This window comes from Podarcis muralis, chromosome 10 (assembly GCF_964188315.1).
Source record: "Podarcis muralis chromosome 10, rPodMur119.hap1.1, whole genome shotgun sequence".
NCBI classification, from domain to species: domain Eukaryota; kingdom Metazoa; phylum Chordata; class Lepidosauria; order Squamata; family Lacertidae; genus Podarcis; species Podarcis muralis.
Window position 1 is genome coordinate 48,991,556 of NC_135664.1, and position 18,149 is coordinate 49,009,704.

Sequence of the window (18,149 nt, forward strand, 5' to 3'; positions counted from 1 at the left end):
AAAAGGTCTGGGGAGCATCTCAAAAATAAAATGTATATTAATTCTAGCCATATATTTTTAATTTTTAAAATCTTATTATGCAGATCGACATAGCATCTGTTTTGCATGCAGAAGGTCCCTGGCATCTTGAGGTAAGACTGAGGGAGAACTTTTCCTGAAGCAGCCACTGCTAGCCAGTGTAGACATTACTGAGCTCAATGGCTCAGTGTATAGCAGATTCCCCTGGGCAGTCAGCTCAGCTGGTTAAAGTGTGGTGCTGATAATGCCAAGGTCGTGGGTTCGAACCCCATATGGGCCAGCTGCATATACCTGCACAGCAGGGAGTTGGACTAGATGATCCTCAGGGTCCCTTCTGACTCTACAATTCTATGATTCCATGAACCCTTCTGTTCAAGCAAATAACAAGTTTCTAAGGTGAAGATTCCAGTCACAGATGCCAAAAAATGCAAAGGGTTTAAATTTAAGTGCCCCTTGTAGAAATGGCCCCCGGCTCAGCCATTCATAAACAAGTTACATAACACCAAATTATTAAAAGCCAAGCCACACTTCTGAATTAACGAGCATGGGAAGATGGTTTATGGAGACACCGATGTCGGAGCAGGTGAACATCTCTACCAGCCAAAAAAAACTCTGCAAAACTTCAAAGAAGCCAGAGAGAGGGAGAATGATGGGATGTGTATGAAATCCTGCATTTCCATGAATGCTCAGCTCTGCCTCCCTTTCGACTACACTCCAGGAGCCTGCGAGATATTTTCTCCCCACATCTCTCTCTCTCTCTCTTTCCCCTCTCTCATTCCTGCGCTTACTCTCCTCTGTCACCATCTGTCACAACTGCGTTCTCACGCCCCCTCATTTCCCCCTTTTTTCTCCCCTCTCATTTTCTCCCTCCCTCTCTCTCCCCTTATGCTCTTTCTCTCCATCATAATCACTATGTCACTCCCCCTCATTCCTTCCTCATTCTCTCTCTCTCTCAATCTCTCTCTCTCAACCATTCATTCTCTCTCTTCCTCCCTCATCCTCGCCCCACACCTCCTCCCCTGTCGCTCCCCTCGGAACCTCTTCCGATTGGCTGGTGGCACCGTTCCCAGGAGTAATTGACACACCGCTTGATCTACCTAACCCTGCGAGAGACAACAAGCGCCCCCCCCCCACTTCAGCAGAAGGAGAGCTAGAGGGGCGGGGGGACCGTCCGGCTGGGCTCCACTCAGCAAACGCTGCAAGACTGCCTGCCTTCTTACCTGCAGCAGCCCTGGAGAGACCAGGTGCAAAAGTATCAGCAGCAGCAGCAGCAGCAGCAAGGACGCAGATGTAGGAGCACAGGGGCCTGAGCAGGGATGCCACCTCTCCAGCAGAAGCAGAAGGAAGGGGAGATAATCAGGTATCTCAAAGGAAGTGGGGGGGGGGGGAGAGAGAGATGTTAAAAAGCATTTCGGATTCTGGATTTATACCAACTCAAGAATTGAAATTTTTTTTGTCTTTTCCCCTCCCCAAGAGGAATTAACAAGAATACTAAACATCGTCCTGGAGAGTGAAGGCAGATATCCATTCTTTTGATACGTGAGTATTGGGCAAACTTGCCTCCTGCTTCTGTTTATATTCCCGCAAATTCTGTTGCATGCAAAAGTTTTCTTTAGACACCTGTATCATTGAAGCTCCCTGCTGTGTTGCACCCCTCCCCCTCCCCCAGATCTCCAGGGATATGCAGGTTTTAAAAAATATTTGTCTGTTGAGTCCAAGTAGGAAGGGGAAACAAGCGACAGGGTCTAACAGGCTGGACGGCAGAGCTGCCTATCTTCAGATTCACTAGCTTGTGTTCTCCTGCTGGGTCTGGCCAGGGCACCCACCTGTTGTCTTCCATTTCACACTTTGGTTGCCGTTTGCAATCTGCAACTGTTTGTTCCAGAACAAACTTTTGCGGAGTTGTTGCAGAGTAATTGGGATGAAGATTGCAGTCTTGGGTTGTAAATCTTTTGGAGCAGAAAGAGACAAGCTGTACTCAATGGCATGACATGGGTTTGCTTGGGACTGGGGCTCTTTGACACTCCTGTAAACATTAAGAGGGAAATGTGCAACAAGTAGTACACACACACACACACACACACACACACACACACATGGAATTCTGGATGTGGTAATGATAGCATGCAGATTTGAAATATAGGTCATTTTAGATGAGGTCCTCATAAGGAAAGTTTCTACATCTGCAGGCACACGAGACTCTTTTTGAAATCTTTGGTTCTGTTAGGAGGTTGTTTTTGCCATGTTGGTTTTTAAAAATAACTCAAACTGATTACTAGGCAGATAGAAGTCTTTGTGATCCCCTCTCCCATCCTCGGTGCAAGACAATTTTGAACAAACCTATTTCTCCCTATAAGTAAAAGTCAACACGGTCTCCTTTCAGGAGAGATGGCATTTTTACTTGCAGGATCCTGGCCTGTCCTCCTATCCTCTTTGTTGCTAGATTGACAAAATGATAAAGAGAGCTTTCATTTCTGGAAGACTGATTGACATGTTGAACCGATGCACAAAATGGAGCCCAATAACTGGACATGTAGGGAATTTATGAATGTGCATATCTGAAGCAACTATTGCCAAAACAAGACTGAGGTTCTTTTGGATTAGACACTGCACATATGTAATTTACTGTCCCGAAGATTTTACAGAATAAAGGTGAGTCTGGACTAGTGAGTTAACACACACATCTTGTCGGCATCATTTTGGAATTTTCATCGGCTGACTTTTTTTGCACAATAAAATGCACAGTCATTTCTAGTTCCTGAATTGGGATCCAAATGTCTTTCCTTGAGGCTGTGCTTCTGTTTGTAGGATCTTGCCTTTTCCTAGCACCCAAGCAATAGTATTTTTTCTGAGGGGGTAACTTCAACTCCCTCCCCCAGTTTAGTCCAACCTATTCCAGTTAGGGGGGCTGTCTAGAGTAATGGCTGTCTGAGGATCACCCACCAGTGATGGAGCATTGCCATGCCACCAGGAGTGGAGAGACCCAGCCCTCATCTTCCTCATCTTCTCACCATGTTGTTAGCTTGCAATTCCTAAACACAGATGCATTTGTGAGTTTATTTGTTTATTTAAGTGCCATATTGCTGGACCACTCGTCCAAGGTTGGCTTCACACTTCCACATCATGTCAGGGACACTTACCTGAAACACTTAAAACAAGTTATTCACACTGTGTTGAACCAAAGTTGGTACTCAAGCTTTGAGCAAATGGCCTCTGGAAATTCTGCACCAAATTTGTGGTAAGAGAAACTGGGAAAGACAGACCATTTCACAAAATTTCTCCATATGGGAGGATGGGGAAGATAAATTATCCAACAGTTCCCCAGGGATGGGACAGTAAAACAGTTTTGTTCTCCCCTGCCCCCCGCTTGGTTTCCCTCCCCACCTGGCCACCATTTTGCATCTTCCTCAGTGCCCCAGACCTAGCATCATTCCAGGGTGCTGTGCCAGATTGCGGGGATGGCAGCTGCCACAAAAAAGCTAAACTAAAGCTAGAATTTCTGAACGGTGGCAAATATTCCGGAAAAATTCTGCAAAATGGCCCTTTGGGGTTAAGAGGGGGGAAATATCAGAAATTTATCGAAAGAAATGTATTTGGCGAACCTTTCGTTCACCTCTAGCTGGAGAATTCGTTTAGCCTTGTGTCTTTGTTTTTGTATTACTTTTTTTATAAAAATGGTTAAAAGACCATGAAATATCAGGGTGAGCTTTCTGTCCACATTATTCTTCACCTACTTCCTTGCTTTAGCTTTCCCCACAGCACCCCCATTCCCAGCTGGACTTCCAGGGCTGTTCCTGGAACTGCTGAAAGTCTCTTTAGGTATGTGCTAGATCTGCATGATCCAGCCCAAGATCCGCCCCTGGAAATCTGGTTTCATTATCTGCATTTCAGGGTCATCCCCACTTCTGTGACTGTGGAACTGTTCTCATAGCTAGAAAGGTCTCCTTTCTCATGTTTCACCAGTAGCTACCTCCAGTTCAGCTGGTATAGAGAAGGGCAAGTAATTTCCCTCCTTCAATTCAGTGTATGAAGAGCCCTGCTAGAACAGAACAATCTCCTGTCCAATCACCGTTCTCACAGTGGCCAGCCACATACTTCCTGGGAAAGACCACAAGCAGACCTGAGCGCAGTAGCATTTTCCTGCTCGTGGTCCCCAGCAACTGAAATTCACATGCAGACTCTCTCTAATATGGGAGGCGGTATATATTCATCCTGGCTAGTAGCCATTGGTAGCAGTAGCAAGTGCTCCCCCCTCCATAGAAAAATAGGTGCCGGTACTCATCACCATGAAGTTGTTGCAGTAAGTGCCACACTTTTTAACAATAAAAAAGAGAGGTGTCGGTACTGCGTGCCCTTGAGTACCGCCGGGGGGGGGGAGCACTGAATCTATCAGACCTAGTGATTCCAATCATAATCATAATCATAATATATTTATACCCTGCCCATCTGGTTGGGTTTCCCCAGCCACTCTGGGCGGCTCCCGACAGAATATTAAAAACACAATAAAACATCAAACATTAAAAACTTCCCTAAACAGGGCTTCCTTCAGATGTCTTCTAAAAGTTGGATAGTTGTTTATTTCCTTGACATCTGATCAGAGGGAGTTCCACAGGGCGGGCACCACTATCAAGAAGGCCTCCTGCCTGGTTCCCGGTAACCTCACTTCTCTCAGTGAGGGAACTGCCAGAAGGCCCTCGGACTGAACAATTGGGGTGGAGACACTCCTTCAGGTATACTGGGCCGAGGCCATTTAGGGCTTTAAAGGTCAGCACCAACACTTTGAATTGTGCTCAGAAACATACTGAGAGCCAATGTAGGTCTTTCAGGATTGGTGCTATATGGTCTCAGGAGCCACTCTTCCCATTAGGGCTTGCCGCAGTTGTAGGGACTGAAGGTCTTTCCACCCAAAATATTTTATTCAAATTGGCACCCTTAGAAGACCACTTTGCCCCTGGCCCTGCCCACCACTGCAATGTAGCCCACCCCAAATGGAATGTGGCTCTTGGCCTGGGAAAAAACTTTTCTCCAATTCCTGGTCTATGTTAAAGCAGCTCCCTCACTTTACATTCCAAATTTGCCCAATTTTCATTCCCATTATAACTCACGACAGAATGCCTTTCTGGAGCTTTATATGCAGATCCGGCATCAAATGAAGGCAAAAGGAAACCTAGTGAAGATGTAAAGGGGTAACCAGGACCACAAGGCACCTCGTTTTGCCCAAGCTAATTCTCACCTCTGCAGTGAAGCTCTCTGCCCACCCCAGGCCGTCTCATGGCAACAGCTTTGGCTTCCCATCCTCTGGCACTACCCATGTCTGCAAGAATAATACGTCTTTGGTTGGGTGAAAACAGCAGAAAGAAAATAATCATAAGGATAACAAGGGGAATTAGAAGCAGAAAAGAGCTCATTAGTCCTCCCTCTCATTAAACAATGAGTTCTGGGCTTTGTCTAACATAGTATCAAGAGACTGACGACGGGACTTCATTGGAAAATTAGTGATTTCACTGTGTATTACAATCATTTATTCAAATGACCTGGGAGGTGTAATCAGGCGTCTGGGGAAGGTGGCAGAGCTCTTAATGGAGGGTGAAACTGACACAGGAGTACTTGAGAGCCCTGTGGCAAATTCAGATAATAATAAGGGGTTTTGAATGCCCAAAGTTTGAATAATGAAGGGTCTCATAAAGGGTCTCTGGTACAGGGAAGTATTATATTTCTGGATTCTCGGCTTTACTTGATTCAATTTATTCTTTCAAAACAATTCATCTCCTGGATCTGCAGCTCTTCCATCCAAGTAATATAATTGTAGAAATTCAGGCAGAAGGCCTGGTGGTTTGTTTCATTGGAGCACTGGATGCAGAAATGTCATCAAGGACATAAGGATGATATGTCGACACATTTAGAGGAGGGATTGGCGCTTATTAACAGTATGTTTGAGGAAGGTTCCCTGTTTCCAGGACTGGCCCTACCATTAGGCAGAATGGGAAAGCAGCTGCTTTTGAGTGACATGAAAGCATAGCAAATGGTTAGTTGATTTATTATTGTAGTACTTTTGCAGCAAAGGGATGGTAGAGGCACTTGTGGAATTTTCTGTCTTAGGTACCCAAATATCTTGACCAGCTTTGGGTAATATACACCTTGACTCTGGAGGCAGCAAAATGTATTGGGTTGCCTCTACCCATTGTTGAATCCCGGAAGCCAAGACTTAAGTTTGGAGCAAGTATTCTTTGGGGAGAAAACCCCAGCAGAAATTTAACATTGCAATACAAGCATCTTCGGGATTTTCTGTAAGCATATGAGTGTCATTTTTCATGCAAAAGCCTGATAGGTCTATCAGCTGCTGTCCTTCCACTTTTTCTGTCACGGAGACAAAGATTTTCCAAGGGTTCAGAAAGAAACATGGTTGATGCTCCTCTATATAGGAACAACCACCGCTTTCTGAAGTTGACAAAAGTTTTAAATGAGGCTTGTGGACAACTGCATAGTGGACAACTATAGTCTACCTATAGATGTTCCTTGGGTGATTACAGTGCATCAGAGACTTAGCTTTACAGGGGCCTTTATTATAGGATATAGTGAGCATAATGATTAATCCAGCCATGTGCCAGGGTGTCATAGTAACAGGCTAAAAGGTGCAGGTTAAATGACCTAGCAATAGATTGTTCAGTGAGAATACAGTTAGCAGCAAATGCATGTCCAGCTGAAAGGGCTTCCTCCATTCAGAGACCAGTTCTTCAAGATCTCCTCCTTAAGGTATTTGCAGCTTTGGATTTGGGTTCACATTTTCAGTAAGAATCTTTGACAAGTCAAGTACAGAGTTCTCTCCCCAGGGAGGTTCATATCACTCCTTCATTAGACGTCTTTAGTCGCCAGGTGAAAATGTTCCTCTTCACCCAGACCTTGGGCTGATTAATATTCTACAGCCTTTTAAATATGTTTTGGGACAGGGGGGTTATTTTTTCCCATTTTTTTCTATCTGTGTTTTTATCCTGTATTTGTTTCTTGTGGACTACCCTGAGATCTTCAGGTGAAGGACGGTGTATAAATTTAATTGAATAATAATAATAATAAGTCTTTTTAAAATTAACTGAAGCTAAATATGCATTTGAGTCTGAGCCATTTATAGAATGCACCATTTTATATACAATATGGGTGTCAGTAACTTAATCTGACCAATTCATCAGATTTTAGATCTTTCCCATTTTCTATAACTGTCCAATGGCCCAAACATTCCTAAGAACCAACTACACAGTGAAGATGGAGATGGTCTCACTTTTCTGTGCAGCCTTATGGTCACTGCATGCTTCCATTTCCTTTCCCATCCTTGGAAATTTCCCTGCTAGTTTTAGTTCTCGGCCATGCCATGACTGGAGAACTGGGGACACAAGCTAGCAGCCCCTGGGCCAAATCTCTTCTCTCCTGTCATTGTCAACCTTTGAGTCAATACAGAAATGGCAACAAGTACTGGGGCACTGATATTTGGCAGCAGGCCACTTGAGGCGATAGTGCAACTGCTTAACACTAGTTTCCAGCTAAACTATTTGTTTTATTCATTTATTTCATAAAATTTATATGCTGCTAGATTGAAAAAACACACAACAGAAAACAAACCCTCAATGCTCCCCCCCCCTTGGGTGATAGCTTTGGTTTGTTTGCACAAATCTTTTTAAATGGGTTTATGTTTGAAGGCAGAATTTTCTTTAAAATATTATTTTTATTGGTTTAGGTGATATAGAACACTGAAAGACAAAGCTTTGGCATGCACTCAGATAGGTGGCATCTGAGTCCCTCGTAAGACACTTTAGGCATGATCCAGCCAAAGTTAAGTCTATGTAAGCAGCAGAAAACTGAAAGGTGGAAGTTTACAGTCTGCTGACCATCAAAATCAATGGGGACTTCTTAGTGCACCTTTCTGTACAAGAGGAGCACGAGCCACTCAGCTGTAAAATCTGGAATCTCCATTAACTTCTGTCCTCCTCTTCATGCCCCGGCAAAATGAATGGAGATTGTAAAGTGGACTTTCCCCCCATTTCTCTCTCTGGTGCTACCTTTAGTTTGCTATAAGATGCATTACAAGCTCTCTCTCCCCCCTCCCTGTTCTTCCCAAATGCAGACCCCTTCCGACTGATCCAGTGGGATAATCACCTCACTCTTCTGCCATGGACAATTTCAACTTCACCACCACACTGGCTTCCTGGGAAGAGAATTCAACAGCCAGCTGGGTGGCCCCTGTTTCTGGGAACCTATCCCAAGCTTCCAGGCTCGGCCTGGATGTCAGCGGTGTCCTCATCCCTCTGGTTTACCTCATTGTCTGCGTGGTGGGACTAGCCGGAAACTCCCTGGTCATCTATGTGGTTTTGTGCCATTCCGTCAGCGAATCGGTGACCAACGTCTACATCTTCAACTTGGCGCTGGCCGATGAGCTCTTCATGTTCGGCCTGCCCTTCTTGGCTGCACAAAATGCCTTATCCTATTGGCCTTTCGGTTCCTTCATGTGCCGGCTAGTGATGGCCGTGGATGCTATAAACCAGTTCACTAGTATTTTCTGCCTGACCGTGATGAGTGTGGACCGCTACCTGGCGGTAGTGCACCCGGTGAAATCGTCAAAATGGCGGACGGCACGTGTGGCCAAGGCGGTCAGTGCCACTGTTTGGGTGCTGTCTTCTGTGGTGGTGCTGCCTGTGGTCGTGTTTTCAGATGTCCCCCCGGGCATGAGCACATGCCACATCCAGTGGCCTGAGCCAGCTTCAGTCTGGAAAGCAGGTTTCATTGTCTACACAGCCACTCTTGGCTTCTTTGGGCCTCTGCTGGTCATCTGCCTATGTTACCTGCTTATTGTTGTCAAGGTTCGGTCGTCAGGCAGAAAGGTGAGAGCGTTGACAGCCAAGCGCAAGCGCTCCGAGCGGAGAGTCACGCGCATGGTGGTTGCCGTTGTTGCGGTCTTTGTCCTCTGCTGGCTACCTTTCTATGTGCTCAACATCATCAACGTCATCTGGACCTTGCCTGAGGAGCCATCTCTCTTTGGCATCTACTTCCTTGTCGTGGTCTTGCCCTATGCTAACAGCTGTGCCAACCCCATAATCTATGGCTTCCTCTCGTACCGCTTCAAGCAGGGTTTCCGCAGGGCTCTCCTCAGACCCTCCCGCCGAGTGCAGAACCAAGAAATCGCAGCAGCAGCAACCACGGGTGGTAAGATGGAGGAAGAGGAAGAGGAAGACGACGAAATGGAGGCAGAAGCAAGTGAGGTCAGCAAGATTGCCCAAAACGGCAATGGCATGCAAGAGTGTGCCCCCATCAGTGGGGCAGGGGGGAGCAGTGAACAGAAGCCACTGCCAGAGGAGCCTGGGATCTCTGAGAAGCCTAGTGTTATGAACATTAGCTACTTATAGTGACTCTTTTTCTCTCTGAAACACCCTGGCAGTGACTCATTTGGAATAACAAATGGAAGGATCATTCATAATGCAAGGGATTCCTAAAAAACAGAAAGCCTGAGAGGGATGTGGGCAGATAAATATCCGCTTTCAAACAGTAAAGCAAGGCCTAACAACCAGAGTGGCAGGTAGAGCAAAGGCTTCTGGGATTTGGGTTGGAAGTAATGTATTTCCTTGGCTGACATGATTGGTCAGCTGAGTAAGGTCAAGAGTGTCTGTGTCCTCTCCAACATCTTACAGCTGAAAACAGGGATTCTCATGTTTATGATTCTCAGACCAAGGATTTCTGCTAAGAAGCAATCCCACCTTCATCCATGCATTATTGCACATCGCTGAAGATGTTCTGTGCTAATATACCCTGCATTAATAACTCGGCCCACCATAACAGTTTACTTAAAATAGGACTTTAATCTCACCCCAACTCTGATTGGACTTCTTGGAGCAGGAGCAGCCAATCTGCTGCCCTACAGATGTGGCTGGATCCCAACTCCCATCAGCTCCAGCCAGCATGGACAATGATCAGGAATCATGGGAATTGTAGTCCAGTGACATCTGGAGGACACCACATTGGCTATCCTGGCTTAGAGAATAGCTATGACTCAACCCCATTTGGTAATGTTTATTACTGTTCTGATTCAATGGACATGGGAAAGTGGAAAGGAAAGAAACTTATGCACATGGGAAATGGGAGAAAAAGGAAGATCTGGGGAAGGGCCTTAGCACTTGATTTTCATACAGAAGGTCCCGGGTTCAGTTTGCAGCATCTTCCAGGCAGGGCTGGGAATGGCCCATGCCTGGAACCCTGGGGAGCTGCTGGCAATCAGGGCAGGTACTGATCGAGATGGACCTCATGGTCTGACTCAGTATAAGGCACCTTCCCATGTGTTCCCACTAACAAAATGATGGGAGCGGGTGGCACTGTGGTCTAAACCACTGAGCCTCTTGGGCCTGCTGATCGAAAGGTTGGCGGTTTGAATCCACACAACAGGGTGAGCTCCCGTTGCTCTGTCCCAGCTCCTGCCGACCTAGCAGTTCAAAAGCACACCAGTGCAAGTAGATAAATAGGTACCGCTGCGGCAGGAAGGTAAATGCCATTTCTGTGTGCTCTGGTTTCCATCACAGTGTTCCATTGTGCCAGAAGTGGTTTAGTCATGCTGGCCACATGACCCGGGAAGCTGTCTGTGGACAAACGCTGGCTCCCTCTGCCTGAAAGCGAGATGATTGCTGCAACCCCATAATTGCCTTTGACTGGACTTAACCATCCAGGGGTCCTTTACTAACAGGGGAATTTTACTAACAAAATGCTTTAAAAGCCATTCCAAAATCTCTTTTTTAAAAAAAGGATCTGTTATTACTAAGGAAACATCCCAGAACATAGGCAGTATACCTGAAAAACAAGGTCTGTTGGACAAAAATGTAGGACAAGATTTAAGTCTTTGGAGAGTCAGTGCAATATAGTGGCCAAGAAGTGCAGTGTGATTGTATGCCTATTTACTGAGAAGTACACCCCACTATATTCAATGGAGCTTACTCCCAAGGGAGTATTCATAGGATTACAGCCTGAGTTATGGACCAGGAAGTCCCTGATTTAAATCTCATTTCCGCTCTGCTAGTATTGTCCCCATACCACCGACTGGAACACTGAGAACAGTCTCGGCACCCCATTCTGCCACACGGGTATCCTAACCTACCTTCCAAGGTTGTTGTAAGGATTACTGACTGAAGGAACCAGAGGTGCCGGCTTCTGAAGGAGAATGGCAGGGCTGATGTTGAATGTGGTGGCAGCACAGCTTCAATGGCTCCTCCTCCTCAACCCTCCTTCCCATCTACCAGAGGAGGAGGAGAAGGAGCCAGCCTCTAAAGCTGTGCCCTGCTTGGCTCCGCGCTTGACCTCCTCCACTGCTTTTGAACATGGGGGGAAGCCCTGACCCCCTCCCAAAAATATTGGGGGGAGGGCTCGGTCCCTGTGGGATGGCGCCCCTGTAAGGAATGTATGTGAAGTTCAATGAATGCTCTGAAATGCTCTCTTTTTTTAAAAAAAAAAAAGAGACTATAATTGTGATTATTCTCGCTGCAGCTTTGCTCTGTAACATATTGAGAGGTTATTAAGCACAGCCTTCCGTTCAGTGGAAGGGGTCTTGTTTGTGATGTGCCCTTGTGGGTGAGCAGGGAAGGTGGCAGGAAAAAAAGAGTTTGTTTATATGAAATGCTGCCACTTATACCCACCCTTTCTGACAAGTAACCACTTCCTCAGGAAGCAAATACAATAAATACAATAAATTTTTTCCCTCCAGAGGTATTGGCCTCCATTTCTCATTGCTGCCTTTTACGTTTACAAAACTGTTGGAATTCTCCTAAATGTGGTGTCCCTAACTTTAGGATCTGTGGTGGTTTCTTGGTGGGAAAGGGCGCAGAGGAGAAATGTTTGGGGAATATTCACAACATAGCCATGATAGCTGCATAATGCTCCATTGCCAGAGGATCTCTCCATTGCCTCTGTATACCAGTTCCTGGGAATCACAAGCAGGGAAATCATCATCATCATCATCATCATCATCAATTCCAATCTGTTACCTCTGAGGATGTGGACAGGCTGCTTGGACGAGTGAAACCAACCACCTGTCTCCTGGATCGATGGACATCCTGGCTTATGAAAGCTAGCCGGGAAGGACTGGGCGATGGGCTTCGTGGGGTGGTGAATGCTTCCCTCCGTGAGGGAGCCTTCCCAGACCTGCTGAAAGAGGCGGTTATTAAACCGCTTCTTAAAAAGCCATCTTTAGATGTGGCCACGATGGCCAACTATCGCCCAGTCTCAAATCTTCCATTCTTGGGCAAGGTGATTGAGCAAGTGGTTGCTGAACAACTCCAGGCACGCCTGGAAGAAGCGGACCATTTGGATCCCTTCCAGTCGGGATTCAGGCCTCATCATGGGACTGAAACTGCCTTGGTCGCACTGGTTGATGATCTCCGGTGGGCTAGGGACAAAGGTGAGAGCTGTTTCCTAGTTCTGCTGGATCTCTCAGCGGCGTTTGATACCATCGACCATAACATCCTCCTGGACCGTCTTGAGGGGCTGGGAGCTGGGGGCACTGTCATACAGTGGTTCTGCTCCTTCCTCCTGGGCCGTGTTCAGAAAGTGGTGGGGGGGGATGAGTGTTCAGACCCCTGGGCTCTCACTTGTGGGGTGCCTCAGGGTTCTGTCCTCTCCCCCATGCTTTTCAACATTTACATGCAGCCGCTGGGAGAGATCATCAGGAGGTTTGGGCTGGGTGTTCATCAGTATGCAGATGATACCCAGCTCTACCTCTCTTTTAAATCAGAACCAGTGAAGGCAGTGAAGGTCCTGTGTGAGTGTCTGGAGGCGGTTGGAGGATGGATGGTGGCTAACAGATTGAGGTTGAATCCTGACAAGACAGAAGTACTGTTTTGGGGGGGACAGGAGGCGGGCAGGTGTGGAGGATTCCCTGGTCCTGAATGGGGTAACTGTGCCCCTGAAGGACCAGGTGCGCAGCCTGGGAGTCATTTTGGACTCACAGCTGTCCATGGAGGCACAGGTCAAATCTGTGTCCAGGGCAGCTGTTTACCAGCTCCATCTGGTACGTAGGCTGAGACCCTATCTGCCTGCGGAGTGTCTCGCCAGAGTGGTGCGTGCTCTGGTTATCTCCCGCTTGGACTACTGCAATGCGCTCTACGTGGGGCTACCTTTGAAGGTGACTCGGAAACTACAACTAATCCAGAATGCAGCAGCTAGACTGGTGAATGGGGGCGGCCGCCGAGACCATATAACACCGGTCTTGAAAGACCTACATTGGCTCCCAGTACGTTTCCGAGCACAATTCAAAGTGTTGGTGCTGACCTTTAAAGCCCTAAACGGCCTCGGTCCAGTATACCTGAAGGAGCGTCTCCACCCCCATCATTCTGCCCGGACGCTGAGGTCCAGCGCCGAGGGCCTTCTGGCGGTTCCCTCATTGCGAGAAGCAAAGCTACAGGGAACCAGGCAGAGGGCGTTCTCGGTAGTGGCGCCCGTCCTGTGGAACGCCCTTCCAGCAGATGTCAAAGTGATAAACAACTACCTGACATTCAGAAGACATCTTAAGGCAGCCCTGTTCAGGGAAGTTTTTAATGTGTGATATTTTAGTGTATTTTTGGTTTCTATGGGGAGGCCCAGCCAGATGGGCGGGGTATAAATAAATTGTTGTTGTTGTTGTTGTTGTTGTTGTTGTTGTTGTTGTTGTTGTTGTTGTTTATTTATACCCCGCCCATCTGGCTGGGTTTCCCCAGCCACTCTGGGTGGCTTCCAACAAAATATTAAAATACCGTCGTGCATCATACATTAAAAGCTTCCCTAAACAGAGCTGCCTTCAGATGTTTTCTAAAAGTCTGCTAGTTGTTGTTCTCTTTGACATCTGGTGGGAGGGCGTTCCACAGGGTGGGTGCCACTACCAAGAAGGCCCTCTGCCTGGTTCCCTGTAACTTGGCTTCTCACAGTGAGGGAACCGCCAGAAGGCCCTCAGTGCTGGACCTCAGTGTCTGGGTAGAACGATGGGGGTGGAGATGCTCCTTCAGACACCTGGGTCCTTCTTACACCTGGGTCCTTCTCGCTGGCTTCCCCCTGAGGCATCTGGGTGACCATTGTGAAGATGGGGCTAGATGGGGCTTTGACCTGATCCAGCAGAGCTCTCCTGGTGTTCTGATGCTCACATTGCCATCTTCTCCCTCCCCAAGTAGCGGCCTTTGAAAGCTAAATGGCAGTCAAAAAAAAAAAAAACCCGAACAGATTAAGAGAGCTTTGTGAAGACAGGCACACTTCAACGCTTCCAAGACCTCACCATTTGTCATTCCTTTCAGCCTCTTTAAATTTCTTGCAGTTGGGCTTTCTTCTTCTTTGCTTGAGTAGGAATCCTTGAAATTAGTTTCCGTGTTGGTGCTAGGCAATATCTGGTGTCAACCCTTCTCCTCTTCGCCGAGCGGCTTCAACAAGTGCATTTATTTGAAAACAGCCATGTTTGGGAGCGTGTTCAATGAGAAATGAGAGTGGGAGGGTGGATGGGAGAACAAGTGGGCCCAAGTATGTTTCCTTCAGGTTTATTCTGCTTCCACAAGTGCTGGTATATGACTTTCCCTCACCCCCACGCCTTGAACTTTCCGATACACGGCCGTTGCTAAGATACACAGACCAACTTCAATCTGGAGTCCTGTGTGTGATCTTGGGCACTCTCCTCCAGAGGGAGCTTTCGGAAACAGAAAGAGGCGGGTAGGGAGGGGGGACAAAAGAGAAGGAAAGAACAGGAGGGAAAGGGTTTTGATATGCTGAGAGGGAAATGGATGGGTGGACAGAGAAACCCTGCTCTTCAATACTACATCAATCATTGGGTTTTCTTTTTTCTGAAAATGCCCCATTTGGGAACAGCCCGGGTGAAACTGTGAGAAACTATGTTAGCGTTTGTGCAGTTTTTCTTATATTTGAGTCAGAGCTGATGTGTTAAAAGGAGGTGAGTGAGCACATTTCAAGCTATCAACACCTTAAACGACTTAAAGGTGAGGTATTACTCCTTAACAACCTGTAGCAAAGTCTATAGAGAGCTATAAAAGGGATAGATTTTAGCATGTACCTATGACTGAAGTCAGACGCGGGTGGTGCTGTGGGTAAAAGCCTCAGCGCCTAGGGCTTGCCGATCGAAAGGTCAGTGGTTCGAATGCCCGCGGCGGGGTGTGCTCCCGTTGTTCGGTCCCAGCGCCTGCCAACCTAGCAGTTCGAAAGCACCCTCGGGTGCAAGTAGATAAATAGGGACCGCTTACTAGCGGGAAGGTAAATGGCGTTCCGTGTGCTGCGCTGGCTCGCCAGATGCAGCTTGTCACGCTGGCCACGTGACCCGGAAGTGTCTCCGGACAGTGCTGGCCCCCGGCCTCTTGAGTGAGATGGGCGCACAACCCTAGAGTCTGTCAAGACTGGCCCGTACGGGCAGGGGTACCTTTACCTTATGACTGAAGTCAGTGTCGGTGTTACTGACCCTCAAAGCTACAATTGGCTTTGCTGCTGTGATGTCATTGAGGCATCGGACAGCCTGGTACCAGGCAGCTGATAGAGAGAGTTTGAGAAAATGAGCTTTTGCTCATTTATATTGCAATACGTTCCACTGAACTCAGTGGGATTTACTTTTGAGTGTACATGCATACATTCAGTCAGTATACTATCCAAGTATTGCCTACAGTGTTACTATGGGCTTTAAAATGCCATCTTGTTGGCACAAATCTTTTTGAGTGCTTCTGGAGCCTTGTAATGGACTCCAATTCCCATCAGCTGCAACCAGCATGGATAGATTATGGGAGATATAGTCCAACAATGTTGGTGTGTGTGTGTGTGTGTGTGTGTGTGTCACAGGTTCCCCTTCGTTGCTTTAACATCCTTTTAAGAGAAAACAGATTTTTATTTTATTTTATTTGTAAACCGCTGCGAGGTTTTATTACAATCGAGGTACACAAATTTTGTTAAATAATACAAATAAAGAAATATTTGCTGTACAGTGGTACCTCTGGTTAAGAACTTAATACGTTCTGGAGGTCCGTTCTTAACCTGAAACTGTTCTTAACCTGAAGCACCACTTTAGCTAATGGGGCCTCCCGCTGCTGCCGCCGCGCTGCTGCTGCACGATTTCTGTTCTCATCCTGAAGCAAAGTTCTTAACCCGAGGTACTATTTCTGGGTTAGCGGAGTTTGTAACCTGAAGCATCTGTAACCCGAGGTACCACTGTACAGGGTTAAGACTCTGCAGAATGTATGAATGAGGATCTTGTCCTTGAAGACTAGTGCAAAATAACTTCAAGGGAGGTAACAGAGAGAGAGAGAAAGGAAGGACTTCATAGTATAGTGGTACCTCTAGTTGAGGACACGATCCATTCCGGGGTGCCGTTTGCACCTGGAAAAGTCCACAACTAGAGCAGCACTTCTGCGCAAGCACGGAGCACGATGGAGCGCTTCTGTGCATGCGCAAAGCATGCAGAATGCTTTTGTGCATGCGCAAAATGCACAAAATGCACAAAATGCACAGAGCGCTTCTGCGCATGCGCACAGTGAAACCCGGAAGTATACACTTCCAGGTTTGCCGCGTTCACAACATGAACCTAACTCAACACGAGGTATGACTGTACAAAACCAGAGCAATTTGAACAGAAAGGCACTTACTTCAGACTGTCACACATTTGCCTTATTTGCTGAGGAGCAGGAAACATGCAAGAACAAGTCCTGTCATGCACAGTTACTTTGTTTAGAATGGTAAAGGTGCAAAGCGCCATCTTCAGCACTAGTCCAATGGTGAGCAAGACATCAGGCTCTCAGGAGCAGTCTGGTAAGAGACAGAATTATGGAGCTTCTCCCCAGTCTAGGCAAGAATAAGTCATCTCTTCCTGTTTTGCTGTACCTGCACAATTTATACTCCAAATTGAGTCCAGATGGCTGTAATTGACATATGTGCTATTAAAACAACAGCTATCAGTGCCAACATGAACATGAAGGATTGGAGAAACCAAACCATCAAAACTTGACACTTCCTAAACGGAGAGATCGTTTCTCCTCATTCCCCACTCACTGGCAGATTCTTTAGAGATCTGCCTTTCAAGCGTTCATTGGCAAAACCTGTATTGCTTGCCAAGCCCATAAACTATCTTGAATTTCCATTCTTTGTTGATTTCGGAATATGAGTCTCCCACACCCACACCATTGCACATCAAAAGTGGGTACAGGGTTTTTTTCTGAATTCATGATGTGCTGTTGGTGTAGTATCCCTGTTTTTCAGACATCATGCCAAATGCATGATGATATCAGAGTGGTGAATGATATCAGAGGCAAGGCAAGAGGCTGTGGTCCAAACTCCCTCCTGCACACACCAGGAGTATGAATGGAGGCAAATGTCTGAACAGGGCATTAGTCAAACACATAAACCTTCTGAATAGAAACATACAATGTGGGTGTAACACATGACCTCCACAGGCGATGAATATGCTTAGTGTAGTGGCTAGAGTGTCAGACTAGCACCTGGGAGATCAGGGTTCAAATCCCCACTCAGCCATGAAGCTCATTAGGTGACCTTGGGCCAATCACTGTCTTCTCTCAGCCAAACCTACCTCACAGGATTGTTGTGGGGATTAAATGAGGAGGAGGAAGAGAACCACGTATGCCATTTTGAGCTATTTGGAGTAAAATGTGAGATATAAATGCAATAAATAAATAATCATAGATAGCATACTCTATCAAAATAATAATTTCAAAGGAAAACTCCAGCATGGAAACTACTGAATTGTAATCAATTTTAGCAACCCTGACATAGTGGATATTGGTCTCAATAGACACGGGGAATGCCCAGCCCACTAGAGAGTGGAATTCTCTTTCTTCAATTGCTCATCTGTTACATCGTTCATCTTGCCACTACATTTATTCATCATGCTTGGCCACTGGTCAGAAATGAGTTGTGGACTCTGACCTACAAAAGTTTGTGCCACGATCTATTTATTAGGCTTTAAGGTTCTACAAAACCCAGGTTGTCAAATTCTGATAAGAAAGGGAGTGGAAATTGCCGATGTTCACTTATTCTGCACATGGGACTTGTAGTTCATCAACATCTGGAGGAGCAAAGTTTCCCACTCCTGACATGGATCATAGAAAATTAAGGCTGCAATGTCTTTGCATGTTCACCAGGCAACAAAC

The 18,149-nt window shown here is 46.6% G+C and overlaps 1 protein-coding gene across 1 annotated transcript; it reads left to right on the plus strand.

The window, feature by feature from the left end:
• Positions 1 to 707: 707 nt before the first annotated feature.
• SSTR3 (somatostatin receptor 3) lies at positions 708 to 11,479 on the plus strand. Its single transcript, XM_028747136.2, has 3 exons — positions 708 to 1,378; positions 1,493 to 1,557; positions 8,132 to 11,479. Exon 3 carries the CDS (start codon positions 8,178 to 8,180, stop codon positions 9,405 to 9,407), a length of 1,230 nt encoding a protein of 409 aa, XP_028602969.2. The 5' UTR covers positions 708 to 1,378; positions 1,493 to 1,557; positions 8,132 to 8,177; the 3' UTR covers positions 9,408 to 11,479.
• The last annotated feature ends 6,670 nt before the right edge of the window (positions 11,480 to 18,149 follow it).

Bases quoted from the DNA above. Each gene is read 5' to 3' on its own strand.
- SSTR3 (XM_028747136.2), top strand. From the start codon at position 8,178: ATGGACAATTTCAACTTCACCACCACACTGGCTTCCTGGGAAGAGAAT.